Source organism: Plecotus auritus (genome assembly GCF_963455305.1).
Source record: "Plecotus auritus genome assembly, chromosome: 2".
NCBI classification, from domain to species: domain Eukaryota; kingdom Metazoa; phylum Chordata; class Mammalia; order Chiroptera; family Vespertilionidae; genus Plecotus; species Plecotus auritus.
The window spans coordinates 144,571,014-144,592,893 of NC_137771.1; the positions used below are offsets into that span (position 1 = coordinate 144,571,014).

At 37.2% G+C, this 21,880-nt stretch overlaps 1 protein-coding gene across 3 annotated transcripts in view; it reads left to right on the forward strand.

The window, feature by feature from the left end:
• Positions 1 to 21,365, forward strand: part of EPHA6 (EPH receptor A6) — a 1,057,231-nt gene extending 1,035,866 nt beyond the window's left edge. For all 3 annotated transcript variants that reach the window (XM_080654948.1, XM_080654950.1, XM_080654949.1), the window contains 4 exons: positions 1,429 to 1,622; positions 4,349 to 4,420; positions 18,180 to 18,329; positions 19,550 to 21,365. In XM_080654948.1, the coding sequence (XP_080511074.1) occupies positions 1,429 to 1,622; positions 4,349 to 4,420; positions 18,180 to 18,329; positions 19,550 to 19,664 (531 nt within the window). In that variant the 3' untranslated portion in view covers positions 19,665 to 21,365. The remainder of the gene's footprint in view (positions 1 to 1,428; positions 1,623 to 4,348; positions 4,421 to 18,179; positions 18,330 to 19,549) is intronic.
• Positions 21,366 to 21,880: the final 515 nt, after the last annotated feature.

Sequence of the window (21,880 nt, forward strand, 5' to 3'; positions counted from 1 at the left end):
AAAGCTTGACTTCCTCCATCGCCGGGGAAACCCAAGCCTCCCTCCTGCTCTCTCTGTGGCCGCAGCCATCTTGGTTGGGGTTAATTTGCATACTTGCTCCTGATTGGCTAGTGGGCGTGGCTTGTGGGTGTAGCAGAGTGGTGGTTAATTTGCATATTACTCTTCTATTAGATAGGATAATCAATATCTTGCCTTATCTACTGATTATATTACAAAAATAAAAATAAAACCTCATCATCCACTTGTTGCTCTTGTGTTTTTTGTGTGTTTTTTTAACTTTGGCTTTTTTTTTATTGTTTAAAGTACATAGTCTCCTTTTTTTTTTTTTCCAATTTACCTTCTCCTATGCTCCCTTACCTACCTCCCCCCCCTCCCAGTGTCTTGTGTCCATTGGTTATGCTTATATGTATGTATACAAGTCCTTCGGTTGATCTCTTACCTCCCCCCAGCCCCCAACCCTCCCCAGCCTTCCCGCTGTCGTTTGACAGTCTGTTCGATGCTTCTCTAAAAAAAATAAAAATTAAAAATATACAGAGGCAGAGAAGCATCTAACTTTGGCTTCTTATAGAGAGTTCTTTCTCTAGAGCTGTGCTGCCCCAAAGATTAGCCACTAGCCACATGTGCCTTTTAAAATTTTAATTAGTGCAAACTAAAAATTCAGTTCCTAAGTCCTACTAGCCTCATCTCTAACACCACTTGGCCACACGTGACCAGTTGCTAGCATTTTTGACAGAGAACATTTCATCATCACAGAGAGTGCTATTGGAGAGCGCTGGCCCAGAGAATGCTGGGGCTGAATGCCCCTGTTGCTCTGTGGCCTTAAGCTAGCCATTGATAACATTTCAAAGATGAAATGATCTTAGAAGTTATTAGAGGACCTACAATCATGCATCAGACTAATGGAAAGCCAGGAGTAAATGAAGAGGAATTCAATAAGCAATAAAGAAGAAATGATAACTAGAAAAAGAATACATATGGACTTACTATAAAAGAATACAAAATTTATTCAGGAATTCAGTGCTTCAGCAGAAGTACATTTTACTTAAAACATTTGTTACACATGGTTTGCACTACATGCATCAATCTTATGCTGGCTTTCTGATGTCCTAAATGGGTTTTGAGATGTTCCAGCTAAACCACACAAAAACTATTTCTTGACATGTGATGAAACTTAACCTCCCTTCTGTACACCATGTGTTTAAAATACATATTTTCCTCTCAGAGGGATTAGAGGATGCTATGGAGATTCTTGCAATTTTCCTTCACAACTTTTCTATTTACCTTGTCTGGACCATTTGAATTCACAAGTAGTTTTCATATTTACCAATATTTTGGCTTTTACTTCCTATATAAAAAGGAATTATAACTTAGCATATGTATTATCTGTCCCCCAAAGTAAGAGAATAACCTGTGTATGCTTGCATTTAGGTCATTCTGTCCATTGAAGAAGGTTACAGACTTCCAGCTCCCATGGGCTGTCCAGCATCTCTGCACCAGCTGATGCTCCATTGCTGGCAGAAGGAGAGAAATCACAGACCAAAATTTACTGACATTGTCAGCTTCCTTGACAAACTGATCCGCAATCCCAGTGCCCTTCACACCCTGGTGGAAGACATCCTTGTGTAAGATGCATAGAGTTGATTTTTCTCCCTTGACAATCAATTTCTTTCAGGCTATAGACAGACTAACAGAGAGGAGGAAGTTTGCCTTGATAACCACCTAGTTGTCTACCTTTTAGAAAATGGTCTATGAACTATATTTTACTTAACAGCTGCAAAGGAATGTATTAACATTTTAGAAAATGTGTTGTTTTTTTATTCACAAGAAAATAGGTTCCCCTTTACTTTTCTCCATATCTAATCTTTCTGAAATTTTTTATACTTGTCCTGTGTGGGTTTCTGGTATTTACATATCCTTTATTTACTGATCCTTCCTTACTTTTATAAGTAGAATATGTGCATGCCTGCAGCCCCTTTAATTTTCTTGTCCATTTTATGTATGTTCTGTCCCTCTATTTGAAATGTCAGGCAAGATGGGCAATTTGTGAACCTGCCAGGAGCAAGGATGTTTCCTGCTGATATGATCACACCCAGCTGTTGTTACTTTCCATTCCTAAAGCCAGAGAAAGACAAGAAAATGAAGGCACTTGTATCCCATTTTATAAAAGTTAAGATCTTCTCACCTCTCTCTGAAAAGCAATTATAAGAAGGGAGAAAGTAGAAGGAAAAAATAGTATCATCTGTGTCTAAAATTATTACATTTGAAATATTATTATTAAGTTGAACATATATTTCTTTATTTAGGCCAAATTGGACTTAAAAGTAACCAAAGACTTTCCAAAACTCATTTTCCTGGCTCAGGGGATGGCCAGCAGGATACACAGATATTTAACTTTAGGTCACAAGTTCAAGTCAGCACAGTTTTTAGTAACAATAAGGCCAGAAGCTCTTCAAGGACTGCTTGAAACAGGCCTGAGCTCACAGCAGAGCACATTTGTTCACCTCTAAATCACTAATTGGCATCCTTAGTAAAGTGAAGCCAAGCATGAAATAGCCAGAGATTAAGCTATCACTCTAGCCATCTTCCCTAAAGCAGTCCAACCCAGGAAGCTGTAAAGTAGGGGTGGGTGGGAGGTTGGAAGGTCCTCTGGATTTTATCACAAAAGCTATGGCAGCCATTGAAGATTTTTGAGCAAGAGAATGGCAAGATTACATTTGCATTTCTTAAAGATCCCCTGAGGGGTGATGTAGACTGGAATAAAACACAAGGAGACTGGAACACAAGGAGACAATTATATATTTGCAGCAATATAAGCTAGAAAAAATCAGGGCCTGACTTATGAAATGGGAATAGGCTTGGGGTCAGGAGATTTTAAAAACTGATTTATTATTAAGCAAGAAAAACAAATGTGTCTTGGTCATTGATTGAATATGAGAGGAGGAGAAAAAAGAATCAAGGATATTTGCCCTGGCCAGTTTGGCTCAGTGGATAGAGCGTCGGCCTGCGGACTGAAAGGTCCCAGGTTCTATTCCGGTCATGGGCATGTACCTTGGTTGCTGGCACATCCCCAGTAGGGGGTGTGCAGGAGGCAGCTGATCGATGTCTCTCTCTCATCGATGTTTCTAGCTCTCTATCCTTCTCCCTTCCTCTCTGTAAAAAATCAATAAAATATATTTTTTTTAAAAAAAAAAGAATCAAGGATATTTGTCAAGTTTTTTTCTTAGGCAAGCTTGTTGATGTTATTACCACTAAGAAGGGCAAGATTTTGGAATAGAAATGAGACCACTTTGAGCATGAGTAAAAAAGTCCTATAGGCAGTTATATGTGTAGATTGAACCTCTGGTGAAAAGATCTAGGCTAGAGATGTAGGTTTGAAGATCATCAGCATATAGACTCGCAGGGGTCCTCAAACTTTTTAAACAGGGGGCCAGTTCACTGTCCCTCAGACCGTTGGAGGGCCAGACTATAGTTTAAAAAAAAAACTATGAACAAATTCCTATGCGCACTGCAGGCCCGGGACGAGTCAGCTGCTAAGCAGGACAGGCAGCGGCACCCGGTGGGCCGGATAAATGTCCTCGGCGGGCCGCATGTGGCCCGCGGGCCATAGTTTGAGGACGCCTGATGATTGTAGCTGAAGCTTTAAGTATAGTTAAGGTAAACCCTGGAGAATAAAAAGAATACAAATTAACAGGAATAGAATGCAATCCTCTGGAACACCAAGATTTAAGAAATAAACTGAAGGAGAGTACAACGGAAGAAGAGCCAGGTAGGTAATGAGTTGAGCAGGGGAGGAGTGGTATCACAGAAGCCAGAAAGGGAGAGAGATTCAAGGAGAGTGAGATCCAAGGCTCCACAAAGCTTCGGGAAGATAAAAGGTGAAGTATATCCATTGTATTTATTTTTTTCCTACTTATCCCCCATATACCCTCTTCCACCACAACCCCCTACGCTGCTGTGCCTCTCCTCTTCCCCACCCCCACAGTCACCAACACTGTTCAATTGAGCAACAACATGCTCAGGTGTTCATGGGCAACCTTTGCAAGAGCATTTTCAATAAAGTTGTGTAAGACAGATTGAAGTGGAGGAGGAGTGAATATGAGATCAGAAAGAAGAGCAATATAAAGTACAAGTCTGGTATGGTTTTTGTTTTTCAAGAAACCTGTCTCTGAAGAGAAAGAGAATTAGTTAGAGATAATGTCTTTATATGTTTTGTGGAAGAGTCAGGCATGCCTTAACATTGAGGAGAAAGAGCTAGCAGGAAGGGCTCATGGAGTGAGTTGTGTTAATGAAAGAACATTGGCACCTATAAACTGAAATCATTTATTCTGGGCTTCTCGTTATGGTATAGGGTCACCGGACCCCACAGCCAGTGTTCCCCAGCAGAGCTCTCCAGCTGTTCTGTGGCTATACAAGCAGGCAGGTAAGAGCTTTTTTTTTTTTTTTTTTTTTTGAAGAAAGAGATAAAACAATTTCTTCCTGCTTTTTCAAGGTTATGAATGTTCATCATATTTGGAAAATACTGATGAAAAATCTAATATGAGAAAATACCAAAAGTCAAAACGATAACAGTTGAAATCAAGATGAGGGCTCCTTGTCTGAGGGCCAGAGGTCTGTGGTTCAGTGGGATGTGTGGTAATGAGTGCACAGTCCAGTGAATGGCAGGCTCCCGAAGGCATGCCACGTGAGGGCCAGAAGTTGGTGCTTTATATACAGTTGGCAGTTTGATTCAGTCCTCAAGTCTAATCTGTGGGAGACCAAATGGAGGTTTGTGTTACTGATTTGCTGTCCTTGACACAGACATGTGCACTACTGCTGTTGCCCTTAACATACTTTTCTTTGAGAAACAAAAGGAATCAGTGTTCTAAAGGTATTGTGCTTGAAATTTATCAGCATTATTTTCCCAATAGCCTGAATGGGTCCCCCTGTCTACCCCTTCACCTCCACTGCTGCCCACTCACCCTGTCCCTGATCCCAAAACACTGAGACTGTTTAGGGAGAAGAGACATGGTAGATAAGGGTAAGAATGTTGGGTAAAGAATGCCTCATTTATTTTATGCTTAGAAAACTGTGGCACTGCCGAAACCGGTTTGGCTCAGTGGATAGAGCGTCGGCCTGCGGACTGAAGGGTCCCAGGTTCGATTCCAGTCAAGGGCATGTACCTTGGTTGCGGGCACATCCCCAGTGGGAGGTGTGCAGGAGGCAGCTGATCGATGTTTCTCTCTCATCGATGTTTCTAGCTCTCTATCCCTCTCCCTTCCTCTCTGTAAAATGTCAATAAAATATATTTTAAAAAAAGAAAACTGTGGCACTGCCCCTCAATCTCCAAGTGCCAAAGCCCAGTCGTGTGTTCCAGACTGATATTGGATTAAGGAAATATGACAGAGTGCAGAATTTCAGTCTTTCCTCCCATAGAGCTCTCAGACTGGGAAAGGAGTCTAAGTGTATAACCCACAGTGACTCTTAGTAAACTCTCCTGCACTTGCCTCTTCCCTACTATTCCCAAACTCCCAACGTTCTCTCACACTTTTACGCTGACACAACTCTCTCATCCTCTAGGTCCCCATGGTTTTTATTCCACTCTAATTGCTTTTTCTAAAGAATCCACCTGAGAAGATTTTAACCTTTCTCTTAACAGAGTATTAAGAGGGGAAGAAATTAAGGCAACAAAGGGGGATGGGGAAGACTGGGAAATCCACGGCTTAATAATTTTATACTAACATATTGGAAATTTTATAACCTTATATCTATAATATTTCATTTCAAAAGACATACCCAGTAGAAATAATGTTGGGCAATGCTCAATTAATATTTGACAAAGGAGGCATGAACATACAATGGAGTCAAGACAGTCTCTTCAATAAATGGTGTTGGGAAAATTGGGCAGATACATGCAAAAAAAATGAAACTAGATTACCAACTTACACCATACACAAAAATAAACTCAAAATGGATACAGGACTTAAACATACAATGGGAAACCATAAAAATACTAGATATAAAAAAACCATAGGCAGAAAAATCTCTAACATATGCCAAAGCAATTTCTTCACTAATACTGCTCCTAGGGCAATGGAAACTAAAGAGAAAATAAACAAATGGGACTAATCAAAATAAAAAGCTTTTGCACAGCAAAGGAAACCATCAATAAAACAACAAGAAAGCCCACTGCATGGGAGAACATATTTGCCAATGATATCAACGATAAGGGTTTAATCTCCAACATTTACAGGGAACTCATGCAGCTTAACAAAAAGAATATAAACAACCCAATCAAAAAATGGGCAACTGATCTAAATAGACACTTTTCAAAAGAAGACAGAAGGAAGGCCAAGAGACATATGAAAACCTGCTCAAAGTCACTAATCATCAGAGAGATGCAAATCAAAACAACAATGCGGTACCATCTCACACCTGTCAGAATGGCTATAATCAACAAATCAACAAATGACAAGTGCTGGCGAGGATGCGGAGAAAAAGGAACCCTGGTGCACTGCTGGTGGGAATGCAGACTGGTACAGCCACTGTGGAGAACAGTATGGAGTTTCCTCAAAAAACTAAAAATGGAACTCCCATTTGACCCAGTAATACCACTTCTAGGAATATATCCCAAGAAACTAGAAACACCAATCAGAAAGGATATATGCACCCCTATGTTCATAGCAGCACAATTCACCATAGCTAAGATTTGGAAACAGCCTAAGTGCCCATCAGCAGATGAGTGGATTAGAAAACTGTGGTACATCTACACAATGGAATACTACGCTGCGGTAAAAAAGGAGTTCTTACTATTTGCAACAACATGGATGGAGATGGAGAGCATTATGCTAAGTGAAATAAGCCAGGCAGAGAAAGATAAACATCACATGATCTCACTCATTTGTGGAATATAATGAACAACATAAACTGATGAACAAAAATAGATCCAGAGACAGAAAAACATCAATCAGAACGGCAAACCTCAGGGAAGGGTGGGTGGGGGTAAGGGGAAGAGATCAACCAAAGGACTTATATGCATGCATATAAGCCTAATCAATGGACACAGACAACAGGGGGGTGGGGGCATGAATGGGAGGTAGGGAGTAATGGGGGAATAAGGACACATATGTAATACCTTAATCAATAAAGAAATTTAAAAAAAATAAAATGTAATGGAAGATCCATGCAAACAAACAAAAAAAAGAAATAATATTGGGCAGAGAAGGCTTTCATTATTTGGAGCAGCATCTCTAAATAATGCTGATAGTCTTTGGCCTGACACACTCCCATGGGAGCATTCAGAGCTCTGTGCAGTTCCTGACCTTCTTGCTTTCTCTCCTACTCAAGAAGATGTATGGATATATTAGGAGGCATAGTGTTATTGTAACTACAACCTTAAATTGATTGAAAAAAATAATTTTGCAAAAACACCTTTATAATATAGGCAGTTATCCTTTCATATGTGTGAATTTTGTACTATTTTCACTTTAATTTATTCTATAATTCTGCCCTATAATCTCCTTTCAAAGAATTATTTGTATCTATCACATGGTGCACAGCCCCTGGGAGAAAAGGCCCAGTTTGAGGCCAAGGCTACGAGGACAATGGCAACAGGAACACCTCTTGCTCCCTCTTCCCTGACCTTCATGATCAATTTGTTAACTACTCTCAACCCCAAGTCAAGCATAGTCCCAGAATCTAGAGTTACATCTTGGGTCCAGTAGTTTAGTAGCATAAAGTGGATTGATGGCTATATAGGTGTTCTTTCACCCAGCCCTACCTTCCCAACCCCACCTTCCCAGCCCCATCCACATTGTCCTACACATTCATTCTTCAACCCCACTTGATTCCTCCATACACTGCAGCCTACTGAGTGCATGTTGATGTCAGCTGGCCAATGCTCTTTTACACAGTGCTGCAGTGTAACAGAAAAATAACACTTTCCTACAATCTCTGCTCCAGATCCCCAGAATGTCATTGACAAAGAATTTTACAGATTATGGGCTCCTTGACATTAGCTTTAAAAAGGTGACATCCAGGGATGGGCAGCTGCTGATCAGATGGACCAGTCTTTGATAGTCACTTGCCACAAAAAACATATTCTGTTCAGGCCAAGGCACTGAGAAATATTCTCACTACCTATTGGACCATAGCTAAGGATCTTATAATATTTTAGCTCTTAGGAACTGGAACTACCACTTTTCTTTTCTTTCTTTTTTAATCTTTATTGTTGAAAGTATTACATATGTCCCATTTTCCCCCATTGATCTCTCCCACTCTGCCCCTCCCCCCAGACCTTCACCACCCTATTGTCTGTGTCTATGGGTTATGCATACACGCATATAAGTTCATTTAGTGATCTTTTCCCCCCACATATACCCTCCCCTGCCTTCTCTCTGAGGTTTGACAGTCTGTTTGATGTTTCTATGTCCCTGGGTCTATTTTTGTTCATCAGTTTATGTTGTTCGTTATATTCCACATATGACTGAGAACATGTGATACTTATCTTTCTCTGCCTGGCTTATTTCACTTAGCATAATGCTCTCCATCTCCATCCATGTTGTTGCAAATGGTAAGAACTCCTTCTTTTTTACCGCAGCGTAGTATTCCATTGTGTAGATGTACCACTCTTTTTTAATTCACTCATCTGCTGATGGGCACTTAGGCTGTTTCTAAATCTTAACTATGGTAAATTGTGCTGCTCTGAACGTAGGGGTGCGTATATCCTTTCTGATTGGTGTTTCTGGTTGGGATATAGTCATAGAAGTAGGATCACTGGGTCAAATGGGAGTTCCATTTTTAAATTTTTGAGGAAACTTCAAACTGTTTTCCACAGTGGTTGCACCAGTCAGCATTCCCACCAGCAGTGAAGGAGGGTTCCTTTTCTCCACATCCTTGCCAGCACATGTTGTTTGTTGATTTGTTGATGATAGCCATTCTGACAGGTGTGAGGTTGTACCTCATTGTCCTTTTGATTTGCATCTCTCCAATTATTAATGACTTTCAGCATTTTTTCATGTTTGTTGGCCTTCTGTATGTCCACTTTGGAGAACTGTCTATTTATGTCCTTTGCCCATTTTTTGATTGGATTGTTTATTTTCCTTTTGTTAAGTTGTATGAATTCCCTATAAATTTGGGGAGTTAACCCCATATCGGATGTATCATTGGCAAATATGTTCTCCCATGCAGTGGGCTCTCTTGTTATTTTGTTTATGGTTTCTTTTGCTGTGCAGAAGCTTTTTATTTTGATGTAGACTCATTTGTTTACTTTCTCCTTAGTTTCCATTGTCCTAGGAGATGTATCTATAAACATTGCTATGAGAGATGTCTGAGATTGTGCCGCCAATGGTTTCTTCTAAGATTTTTATGGTTTCACGTCTTACATTTAAGTCTTCTATCCATTTTAAGTTTATTTTTGTGTATGGGGTAAGTTGGTGGTCTAGTTTCATTTTTTTGCATGTGTCTGTCCATTTATTGAAGAGACTGTCTTGACTCCATTATATGCTCTTGCCTCTTTTGTTAAATATTGATTGAGTTTAATGAATTGGGTCAATTTTGGGGATCTCTGTTCTGTTCCAATGGTCTATATGCCTGTTCTTGTGTCAGTACCAGGCTGTTTTGAGTACTGTGGCTTTATAGTATAACTAGAGGCCCAGTGCACGAAATTCGTACACTGGTAGGGTCCCTAGAAGCTGCCGTCTGATGGCCGGTTATTCCCTTCCTTCCCCAAGCCAGCCCGCCCCCTGGTTGAACTCCCAGAAGAATTCTGGTCGAGGGGACAATTTGCATACTATGCTTTTATTATATAGGATTTAAAGCTGGTATTGTGATTCCTCCAACTTTCTTCTTCTTTTTCAAGATTGCTGCGGCTATTTGGGGTCTTTTTTTATTCCAATTTAATTTTTGGAGAGTTTGTTCTAGGTCTGTGAAATATGTCATTGGTATTTTAATAGGGATTGTATTAAATGTATAGATTGCTTTGGGTATTATAGCCATTTTAATCATGTTGATTCCCACCACTTTTCTTAGTATATATAAATCTAGTTTAACTTTTAAAGCACATGGCTTCCATTAATATGTGAATCATGAAGGTAGAGAAAAACTCAAACCAGTATCTTTAATTCAGAACCACTACAAGTTAACATTATTATAAAACTAAATGGTACTGCCACTCTTCATCTAGTTAATAAAGCACTTATAATGCTATCTTCAGTGGGCAATAACTTTCAACAATTTTCCATTCATTTTGAAAGATCTTGCTCAGTGTTGCCTGGACTGTACATAATCAGTACTCGCTAAATTGTTATCTCTGTGTACCAACTCATGGAGAACTTGTTTTGTTTGACTTCTGTAACAAACACTTTTTTTTTGTAACAAACACTTTTAATGATTTTTTTTATGTCAGAGAAGTAACTAGCTGGACAAAACCCAGTGTTGAATTGAGGGATTAGCAAAGCTTTGTGGAAGGAAGACAGAACATTAAGTATTAATCAGGAAGTGTGAAATTTCTACCCATTAGAAAATCAATTTACATGAACTGTTGGCACAAAATAATAATACCAATGTGAACACCAATACTAATGTTGATACTAAATTTAATATACATTATCAATAATCTTACTGTTACTTGTTGATAACCTATTATGTGCCAGTCATTGTACTGGACACCTTCATCTGTTAGGTCATTTATTCCCTACTCTTATTATCTCCAGCCCTCAGATAAGGAAATGAAGACTCGAAGAGGCTAACTTTCCCAAAGGTACACAGCAAATAATTAGTAGATCAGGAATTTGAAAGAGGTGCACTGACTGCATAGCCTTTGTTCTTTCCATACACAGTAAACAATCCCACAAAATGCTAAGATTTTTCCCAATACAGCACTGTTTCAAAAATGTGATTATAGGAAAGAGGGTACATTTTTACATTTCCAGATAGGTTTTTCTCTGAACTAACCAGACTTCATAAATGGGGTATACTAAAATCCCCAAAAGAATTTGTAGGGGGGCACAACCTATTATTTTATGTTCCACTACAAATACAAGGATGTAGAGTATCTGCCTTCATTTATGGGAATAAGTAGCAAATCCATAGTCCATATTTTCTTTTCCACCAAAATCTTCCTGTAATGCTCAGCCACTTGAAGAACATTACTTGGAAAAAAAAATAGAAACTACAATAAAATAGCAAAATGAGGAAAATATGGCAGCCACACAATTCCAGAATTACATCCTCAGGCATTTTTGTAGATTGAATTTTTCCAGTGTTGGCAAATATATGCTTTGCTTTTTCCCTTGTTATGGCAGACATTACTAATCATCACAGCACTTTCCCACTGAGCCCAAATGCTACCTCAGTATTCTTCTCAAGGCAACATTTTGACAACCACTGCTAATGAATTGTAGTTGGCATGCGATATGAAATCTATTTATATCCCTGTGTTATTTCTTCACACAAATAGGCTTTCCTTGAGGTTCAGTAATCTATTAGTCTAGCTATAGGGGCCATGCACTGGGTACTCAGAATTATGGGAGTGTTTTAAACAGTATTTTCCTCTCTGCATCTATCCCTCCTAATGTTCAAACACACCTCTAATTTTAAATTTTGTTTTGAATTTTATTCCTTCATACTTTGTACCAATTATCAGGCTTTTAGGAGAATTAAATAATAATATCAATAAAAAATCCTGAAGACTTTCTGAAAATAAAAGCTGACAAAAAATAATTCATGTTTCCAATTTAACACTGTGGAGCATCACATTGTTTGGAACAAAAAGATATTGCCCAGAAGCACAAAATAGTCACAAGATATATGGCATGGTTCTATGGATTTTAGAATATTTGGAATAAAATTACACTTTAAAATGTTAAAAGAATATCACAATTCTTTCATTAACTTAACTTATGTTCAAGTTGACTGTTAGGCCTAATTATAGAAAGGGCAATGTTTTTTCTTCATTCAAAGGTTAAATAGGTAGTATATGTATCAGGATATTACTTTATGGATAAACTAAATAGTGTAAAGTGTAGTTCCTGAGTCATGAGAGAGAAACTCATGTAAAAGCATTGATAGTGAATAAGGTAAATGCTGATTTTGTGGTCCAGTAACCCTGTGCTACCTCACTCCACCTTTAATTGTCTTTCCCTCCACTCTGAAACCTATAAAGACAGAGATAAGCAAACACTTTTACAATACAAGAAGTACATTAAGTAAAAAGCATATTTTTTAATAGACTGACTGTTACATCAATAGGCACTCCTCTAGTTAATAGAATTAAATGAAAATAGATTATTCAATATGAATCAGCCATTCTGTCATGGATCATACTTTTTTATAAAAAAAATTCAAGACTAAATCATCATTTATTTTATGAATTTCTGTAATACTTTCAGCATTGTGCTAAGGCCTACAAAAAATAGAAAGATGTGAGATATGGCTCCTGCTATCAGGGACTTTTAACTTCATCTTAAATTTTTTTTCTTTCTTATGGATTTTCCCCAAGGAAGTACCTCAACTGAAGCAAAAAGATACATGCTTTAAGACTGTATAATCATCTATAATGAAAGAATGTTGTTAGCAATCTAAGAGTCTAATTTTAGGGAATTAATAATTATTAAGCATTAACATATACATTCATTTAAATAGTAGATATTTATAAATATTTGAAATAAAGTGAATATAAAATAGAATGGATCTTCTCTGTACAGTTCTGATAACCATATATAAATGTAAGCTAGGGAAAAAGATGTTATGTTAGAGTAGTAAGGGGAGAAAAGCCTTTAAGCTTGTAATGAATGTAATGATTTCCTATTAAAACAAGATATTACCTTGCAATAGTGCTTCTCAAGCACTAATCTTGAATCATTTTAATAGCTCTATTACTATTATATTTACATGATGAATATAAAACGGAAAACTTTTGAAGATAAAAACCTTCTTGCTTTTTTAAACTTTTATTTTTCAATTACAGTTTATATTCAACTAGTAGCCCTGCGCACGAATCCGTGCACCAGTAGCTCTCTGTGGGGCCTGGCCGCTCCACGCCCACTGCCCAGAGGCTCTCCGCGGCCCAGAGGCCCATCCATGGCTGGACGTGGAACGCTTGCCAGGGCGACGACTCCCCCGCCTCCCCAGCTGCTCCATGCCCACTGCCCAGAGGCCCTCCGTGGCCAGGGTGGAACACTTGCCTCATCACTGCAGCGACAAAGCAAGCATTCCACCAGGCCACTCATGCTGCCCACTCTCAGCGGCCACCCCCCCAGGACTGGGGGACTCTGGTGGGGCTGAGAGGACTGGGCGCTGCCATCTTGTGGCTATGGGTGCCACCATCTTTGTGACAGCATGACAGTTAATTTGCATATTACCCTTTTATTAGATAGGATATTTTGTATTAGTTTCAGGTGTACAGCATAGTGGTTAGATAATCATATACTTTACAAAGTGTCCCCCCCTTCCCTGATACTTCACATACCCGCCTGCACCACACATAGTAATTATAATATTACTAGAGGCCCGATGCATGAAATTCGTGCACTGGGAGATAGTGTCCCTCAGCCCATCCTGCACCCTCCCCAATCTGGGACCCCTCAGGGGATGTCCGACTGCTGGTTTAGGGTTCAGGCCTAAACAGGCAGTGGGACATCCCTCTCACAATCCGGAACTGCTGGCTCCCAACGGCTCGCCTGCCTGCCTGATTGCCCCTAACCACTTCTGCCTGCCAGCCTGATCACCCCCTAACCACTCCCCTGCCAGTCTGATTGATGCCTAACTGCTCTCCTGCCCAATGGCCCCCAACTGCTCTCCCCTGCAGGCCTGGTGCCCCCCAACTGCCCTCCCCTGCCAGCCTTTCACCCCCAACTGCCCTCCCCTGCTGGCCTGGTCACCCACAACTGCCCTCCCCTGCCGGCCATCTTGTGGCAGCCTCTTATGACCACATGGGGCAGCCATCTTGTGCGAGGGTGTGATGGTCAATTTGCATATTACCTCTTTATTATATAGGATTGACTATATTCCCTATGCTGTACTTTATATCTCTGGACTATTTTGTGACTATGAATTTTTAGTTCTTAATCCCTCCCCCATTTTCATCCAGTCCCCCAACACCTCTCTCCTCTGGCAACCATCAGTCTATTTTCTGTGTCTATGGGTCTGTTCCTATTTTGTTTGCCTGAAAAATATATTTATATATCTTCTTGCTTTTTAATGACAATTTTGATACCTATTGATAAACTATCAAAGAACTTTCTAAATTAAAAGACTAGTACTATCATCAACTCAAAGGGCTCATTACAATAAAAACTTATTTACTGTGTCAGTACTATTATTTCACATATTTAGATGTATTGAAAGTATATATTTATTGCACTTTGAACTGTATCATTACCTACTAGCCTTTTCCCTAATATAAATTGATCATAATTTATACCTGGGATTTCCTAATGCTACCCCCTCCTTGATTATCTGAGGAAAGCAATAGACCCTTGACCTTCTGTTCTACAATATGTGCTTTTTAAAATGTGAGCTGCAGTTTTTGCTGTAAAGACATTTCTCAGGTGGGCAGCTCACACTAATCACAAAGAACAGAAATTTCTAAGCACTCAGCAAATAGCAGGCTGAATTTATCATTGTACATGGTTGATAAGAAAGGTCATTTATTGTTTATTAGGTAATATTCCCGAGAATTCATGTGAGGCTAATGGTACCCAGCCCTCAAAGCCAGGAAACAGGCAGCATTTTTCAAATTCATTATAAGAAAAGCTGAGAGAAGAGTTATTGCACAGGGGCTGTGAACAATGAGGGGTCTCTGACCTTACTAAATCAATTGCCAATGCAGTCGTATAAAGGCCAAAGCGTAACTAGGTTACTCGAGATATGTGGAGAGAAAGGGGATTATGGTATTGAAACATCCTGGGAGCAAATAGTGGATGCTTTTCAACAGAGAAATGGGCCATTTAAGTCATTTAGTATATAGTATGTCCTTCCATGACCTTTCTATACTAAGGACATAAAATTAGCAAATTACATTTCCACTCACCAGTTATATGAAATTGTGAAAACTCAGGCATTAATCCAGCCTCATCTCAGGAGAGAGAGAAGTGAAGTCATCTGACTATGCCTGTACACCAAGAATGGGAGTATGAAAGGAAAGTCACTGGAATACATTCTTCCATTTTCTTCAGGTTCAACAAACTTCTTTGACAAGTAATTAAAAGATATGAGAGCCAGATTGTCTTAGTTTTCTAAAGGTGTGGTTTTATTTGTAGTAAGCAATAAGAGTACCCTAGACATTTTGATATTTAAATTCAGTGATGTTATTATAGCAGTATTCCCTAAAGCATGTTCCATAGAAACTGGTCAGATAATTTAGGAAGACAGTGCAGAAGCTATTCTGAATCCTCTTATGTATTCTCACTGGACATTTAAATAAGGAAGATGCTGAGAAATGCCACAACTAAAACCCTGATTAACTCTGTTTTCCATGGAGGCCTTTATTATTTTGTATTTATATGTGAATTTTTATTTGACAATACTTATTAATATAAACACCTCTAGGAAATGAAAAAATATAACAATAATTAAAATATTTACTGGTAAATGCTATAATAGCTTTTAATCTTTGGACATGACTAATCTTTGTTTAGGGTCAAATCATGAATTACTCTAATATTTAGAATGAAACAGCCCACAATCAAGTAGCATTGCAGTTTACAATACAGAAGAGAATGTGGCATAGCGTCTAAAATAGGAAATATGGCCTGGCCAGCATGGCTTAGTGGTTGAACATCGACCTATGAACCAGGAGGTCACAGTTTGATTCCCTGTCAGGGCACATGCCCAGGTTGAGGGCTCTATCCCCATTGTGGGGTGTACGGGAGGCAGCTGATCAATGATTCTCTCTCATCATTGATGTTTCTGTCTCTCTCTCCCTCTCCCTTTCTCCCTGAAATCAATAAAAATATGTTTTTAAAAAATAGGAAATATGATAGATTTGAGAAGCAGTAAAAAGCACACAAGTAACTGTTAACCATAACCATACTCATATGGACTAAAGTGTAGTCACAAGATACATGCATTTAGTTTATGTAAATTCCAATTATATATAAAGAACAAAAGCCCCTGGATTAGCCTATCATCTCTCTTTACCCCCATCCCCACCTTCAACTAGTCCCCAGTTTAGAAAAAGGGAAGTCAATGTAGCAATTAAAGAAAAATCAAATAAATGAATTCTAGGCCTTTAGGAGGAACTCTGTCCTGAACAGTTCCAAGGGGCACCTTTCAGAGTCTTTGGGAGTCATACATTACAACTTGTATGACCATGCATAATGTTTTTGGCTTTTATTGCTTCCAGACACCCAAGTCCTGGTCATTTAAGGATAGTTTAAAAGATTTTAAGGGTAATTTTTATAGAGATTCTCTTTTGATTTTTACCTTATTCACTGACCTTAGAACCTAACTCCCACTCCTATAATTTTTAGCAGAACAATACCAGGGTTACATAGTAGGCATATGCCATTCTGTTCATAGTGGAGGTATTCTTATTTCACATGGTTTAATCATATGTGCTCATATACTATTAGTTTCTAGTTAAAGCTGAAATAGTTCAAATATGAATGAAGCGTAACTAGGTTACTCGAGATATGTGGAGAGAAAAAACATTGTAATGAAATATTCCAAATGTAAATGCTAAAAACTATGGCTCTAGTTAGTCTCCATACATTCTTTCATTCTTTAATTTTATAAATAACTAAAAGCAAAGTAAATGAAAGTTGGATTAACCTTCAATATTCTAATAAAAATAATTCAGAGGTTCACTTCTAATGGGAAAGGCTTGATTACTTAGAAATTACTGATTTTACTCAAACACCAATCATTAAAAAATTGTTACTGCTTTACTATGTAATATAGATTCTAGACCTAATAATTTTAAAAATTATATACTTATTACCCTAAAGGGCTAATAACATGCTTGTTACTATAAAAGAACTTTTACTATCATGTATTTTTTAAAACTACACAAAATATTATTAACCTTAATTTTCATGTTATTTGGTAAGGAGAATAATATAGTTTATTGTCAGAATGGCTTAAATACATAATTCTGAGTTATTTTTATTATAATTTCTAAAGTAAATTCCATTTTATTCTCTCCGTCTGACTTTAACTTATATAAAACTAATTTGCATATATACTGTATATGTATTTACATACACATATTACATACATAATGTGTTTATATATGTATACACACACATCCCCTAGCCTTCCCAAAATAATACTTTTACATTATTTTTGTATTAAAACTATAAGACTATTCCCAACTGCACTGCCCTATGCATCAGATTTGAGAAACAAAAATACAAATTACTGTATCACTTACTTTAAAACTCATCAATGCTGGATTCCTTTTTCTTGTTAACACAACCTTGCATTGATTTTGCTTAATTTTGTGCTTTATTAATATCTGTGCTTTGGACTATATTATCCTATGCTTGATGTATGTAAATCTCATTCATGCAATTGACAGCAGAGATTACTTTTTAATAAATAATAAATTATTGTTGAATGTTTGAGAACAAATAAATGGAAGCTCAATCAATGAATTCACCATGGAAAAACAGAAGGGACTACCATAGCAAATGTGAAAAAGGCAAAAGAGCATTTTTCAGATTCAGCGGCAGATAAAGTGTAAGAGTGAACAGCAGCCTGTGGCTAGTTATTCTTCTTGTGGATATTCCCCAAATTTGAAAACATAATTTTATGCAAGAGAAAAAAGTAAAGAGGAGTTGCAAGATGTGAGTTTTCTCATGACATATCAAGTATAAGACCCAGTAGTGTCAAAAAGCAGAAGACAAAACAAAAAAAAAAACTTGACGAGAAACTGAACAGGTAAAAATGGTTGATTGAATATGATGGAAATTAGAGATTTTTTTAAATGGAGGATGGAAACATCTATAATAATAAAAGCATAATATGCTAATTAGACCGGACATCATTCCGGACCAAGCCGGGGCCAGAGGGAAGCCCAGGTCCCGGGTGCCAGAGGGAAGCCTGTGCCAGCAGCCGGGGGAAGGAAGGCCTACTCTTGCACGAATTTCATGCATTGGGCCTCTAATTAGATATAAGATTACTGTAAAGGAAAAAAGAAAGTTGGCTATTTTTTGCTTTATCTGGCTTTAAATGGTTTCCATGGTTTCTTTTCCTTATAGAATGCCGGAGTCCCCTGGCGAAGTTCCTGAATATCCTCTATTTGTCACAGTGGGTGACTGGCTGGATTCTATAAAAATGGGGCAATATAAGAATAACTTCATGGCTGCAGGGTTTACGACTTTTGACCTGATTTCAAGAATGAGCATTGAGTAAGTGGTACTAGGGTTATTACTGGGTTTAGATGCTCCACCCAGGGGATTATAAATTCAAGTACTGTATCAAGAACACCATGGTTAAACTACCTTTCCTAAGGCTACTATAGCATTTCCACATCTTTCCCCACCATTTCCAAATACCGTTCTAGTGGAAGTTGGACATTGCATTTTTAACTACTATTCTTTAAAAGAATATACTTTATTCAAATCGCTATTTAAAATTTTATAATAATTGCTAAAATGCATATTAGGCTTGTTCACATCATAGACTTTACGTCAACATGGTTTTACCCTGGTAAGTTATTTATTACTCATATATGCTCATCTTATATACTAGTAGTCAATTCCTGTTTCTTCATCAAATGTAATAATTGTAATAATACAATATTATCATGTCATTTCAGATTTCCTTCTCTATAGTATTATGGCCAGTCATTTTCCCACTGTCTCAAAGATTTTCTTTTGCCTGTGTGCAATAAAAGTGCTCAAGATGTGCTTAAAAGGTTAGATACTAAAACTAGTAAATTGAACCATATGAAATCACCATTGTTTTAAAATAGTAATGACAATTTCATATGATTCAGCATAATACAATGGCATTCTTTTTCAAATTATTAAAAGATCTGAGAACTCAAATGGAGTCCACATTATACATTCCGCCCTACATACTATTTTGCTAACACTGTTGAAAATTTTTATAATTAACTAAATTATATATTGTTAAGGGCTATGACATGTCTGAATATTACATTAGTGCCTGAATTTGAAATTTTCCTTAAATTTGAGGTTAACTTGACTTATTCACTGGCACCAGGGAGAAGAAAAAAGTAACAAACTCTTAAATATATTTATATATATATACTACTTTATTTATGTATCTACTTATATATAAATAGATATATTTATGTATATATCTACTTTATTTATATATCTACTTAAACTTTTATTTTACCAGTTATACAATTTTTGGCAAATTTATAAAGCAAATCGGACATGTTACATATTTGCCATATCTCAATGTTTATTTCCTCTCTCTCATACTTTGGTCTTAGATATTCCCCAAATTTGAAAACACAGTTTTATGCAAGAGAGAAAAAAGTAAAGAGGAGTTGGCAAGATCTCAGATCTAAATGTTCATATTCTCTATTCTCTATCCCCCTCTTTCCCTGCCTCCTCTCTCTTTCCCTCTCTCTCTCTCTCTTTCTCTCTCTCAGTGACATTAGAAGAATTGGAGTCATACTCATTGGACACCAGAGACGTATAGTCAGCAGTATACAGACGTTACGTTTACACATGATGCACATACAGGAGAAAGGATTTCATGTATGAAAGGATTACAAGCACCAGTGTTTTGTGCCTCAGCATTTCTATAATGAAAGATATCTTCTCTACTACCCGCTCTTCTGAATCTCCAAACATCACTTTACAAACTGCTGTCTCCTGCTCAGACTACGGGGCACACACTTTTGTTTATGCTTCCAACCTGGATTTTTAAATCATGCTTCATAGCTCCTCTCTGAATAACCTGCAAATAAAACCCTGGCCCACTGCAGATATCACTACACAATGGTAAATAACTCAGCATGGATGTGTAACTTTGTATAACAGCATTTGGGAAGTGTTCAGGGACTTAACACATAGGAATTTGCCCAGATGTAACTTCCTTAATGATGTATTTAGGGTTTGATGGTAGATGAAAAAGAAATAGTTGACCTTATTTTCATGGTTTGTGATCAAGTAGCTTCCAAATTGACATGCATATTTATTTGTTAGATAATTATATTTAACTCTATGGGTCGTATTGTTATTTTATTTTATAATGGTCTAATTGTTGATGCCTGATGTTATTAGATTTACAGAAATGAGCAATGATTTTATGTAGTGAATTCTTGTCAGCTGTGACTATGGTGAGAAGGGGGTTATCGGGCAGGGGAAGGGAGAAACATACTGTGCTTTCAGATCTTCTAAGGCTGGGTTTGTCTATTTTTTTTAAATGAACTTTATAGTGTCCTACATATTTCATAGTAGGTGGTAGTTTAGAGGCTTTTCCCCTCTAATTTTTTACTAACTATAGTACATTTCTCTACTACCTTATAAAGATCATCTCTAGAAAGACCATGACTGAGTCCTTTCCTCTAAGGCTTTCACAGAGTGAAGTATAGAATAAAACCATGACTATTTCCTTGGCTCTTCTTCACAAGTTTCCAAAAGTAATTATTCTCAGTAGAATTGCTTGAAATAAAAGCTCTAAGATTATAGCCTTGGATTTAATGTTAAAATATTAATTTTATAATAGTTGTCTGGTGGCAAAAGAAAATAAACACATGTAGCTGACCATTTGATATTAGTGCATTTTGCAAGCTTAAGAATTGTGGTTTTGTTCATAAAAATAAGTTACATGAACATGCTGAGCTGTTTTCCAAACCTTCCAAGAGACAGGTATGTCATTGCATACTCCAAAGAGAACATAAACTGATCTAACACATGAACACACATAAATATTGTGTCAACCTGGGTTCATAATACAGTAACATAAAAATGTGAAACAGCTAAGGTGTGCTGTTGTCATAATCTTCTTCGAGGCTGTCAAAAAGACAAATACATTTTTTAGTGAATTAAGCTGAGTCAGCTTATCAAAATAGTGCTGTATTATGAACAAATTCAATTATAAAATCAGCTGTTTCTTTGTGAAACTAAAAAAAAAATTGACTGTTGTGCTAGGTATAAGAGTATGGAGAATGTGTTAAGGAAGAAAAACGAAAAGACCAGGTTGTCTAAAGATGCTAATGTAATAAATCAGTTTTTATTTGATCACATAGATAAAGGTGCCTACCCACATTCTCAAATTCCTACCTAAATCACACTTTTTGTTGACAGTAGCTTTCTTTCTATTAAAGGAGATTTACTTTTTCTGTTTATCTTTTTTCAGATTTGTTGATTATCCCGTTAGACTACACTTTTCCACATATTTATTTTCTTAATTATTTATCTCCTGATTTTTGCCTACCACAGCTTAATTTGTCTCATTTCAAAAAAAATGTATACAGCTAAAAGGAAGAGTCTTTAAAGTATTCCTTGAAGTATACTAAAAAGGAAAAAAGTAGGAAATCCATCACTTTTTAAGTAAGTGTATCAGAAATAGCTAGCAGCATTTTCCAGCCATCACCCGCATGGTCACACATCACTCACAAACTATCTGCAGTTTGCTTGATACATTTACACAAATATGAATACATTTAGAGGAAATATAAAAAACCCACATTTACCTGTCTTTAAATATATATTAAATAATAACAGATAAATAACAGATGTAAAACAGATTAAATTTATTAACCATATATATTTATTTTTATAATACAATAAAAAAGGTATTTAGAAAAATAAGGAATAGAATAATTATGGTCTTCCATAGGACTCTGTCAGCAACATCTGTATACTTGATGAAATGTTTAAATTTCTTTAGGAAGAACATTCAGTGTTTGCCACATTAAAGTTCTCTGTTAAGAAATTTTTTCTTAAAAAAGTTTAATTCTGTCCATATCTGG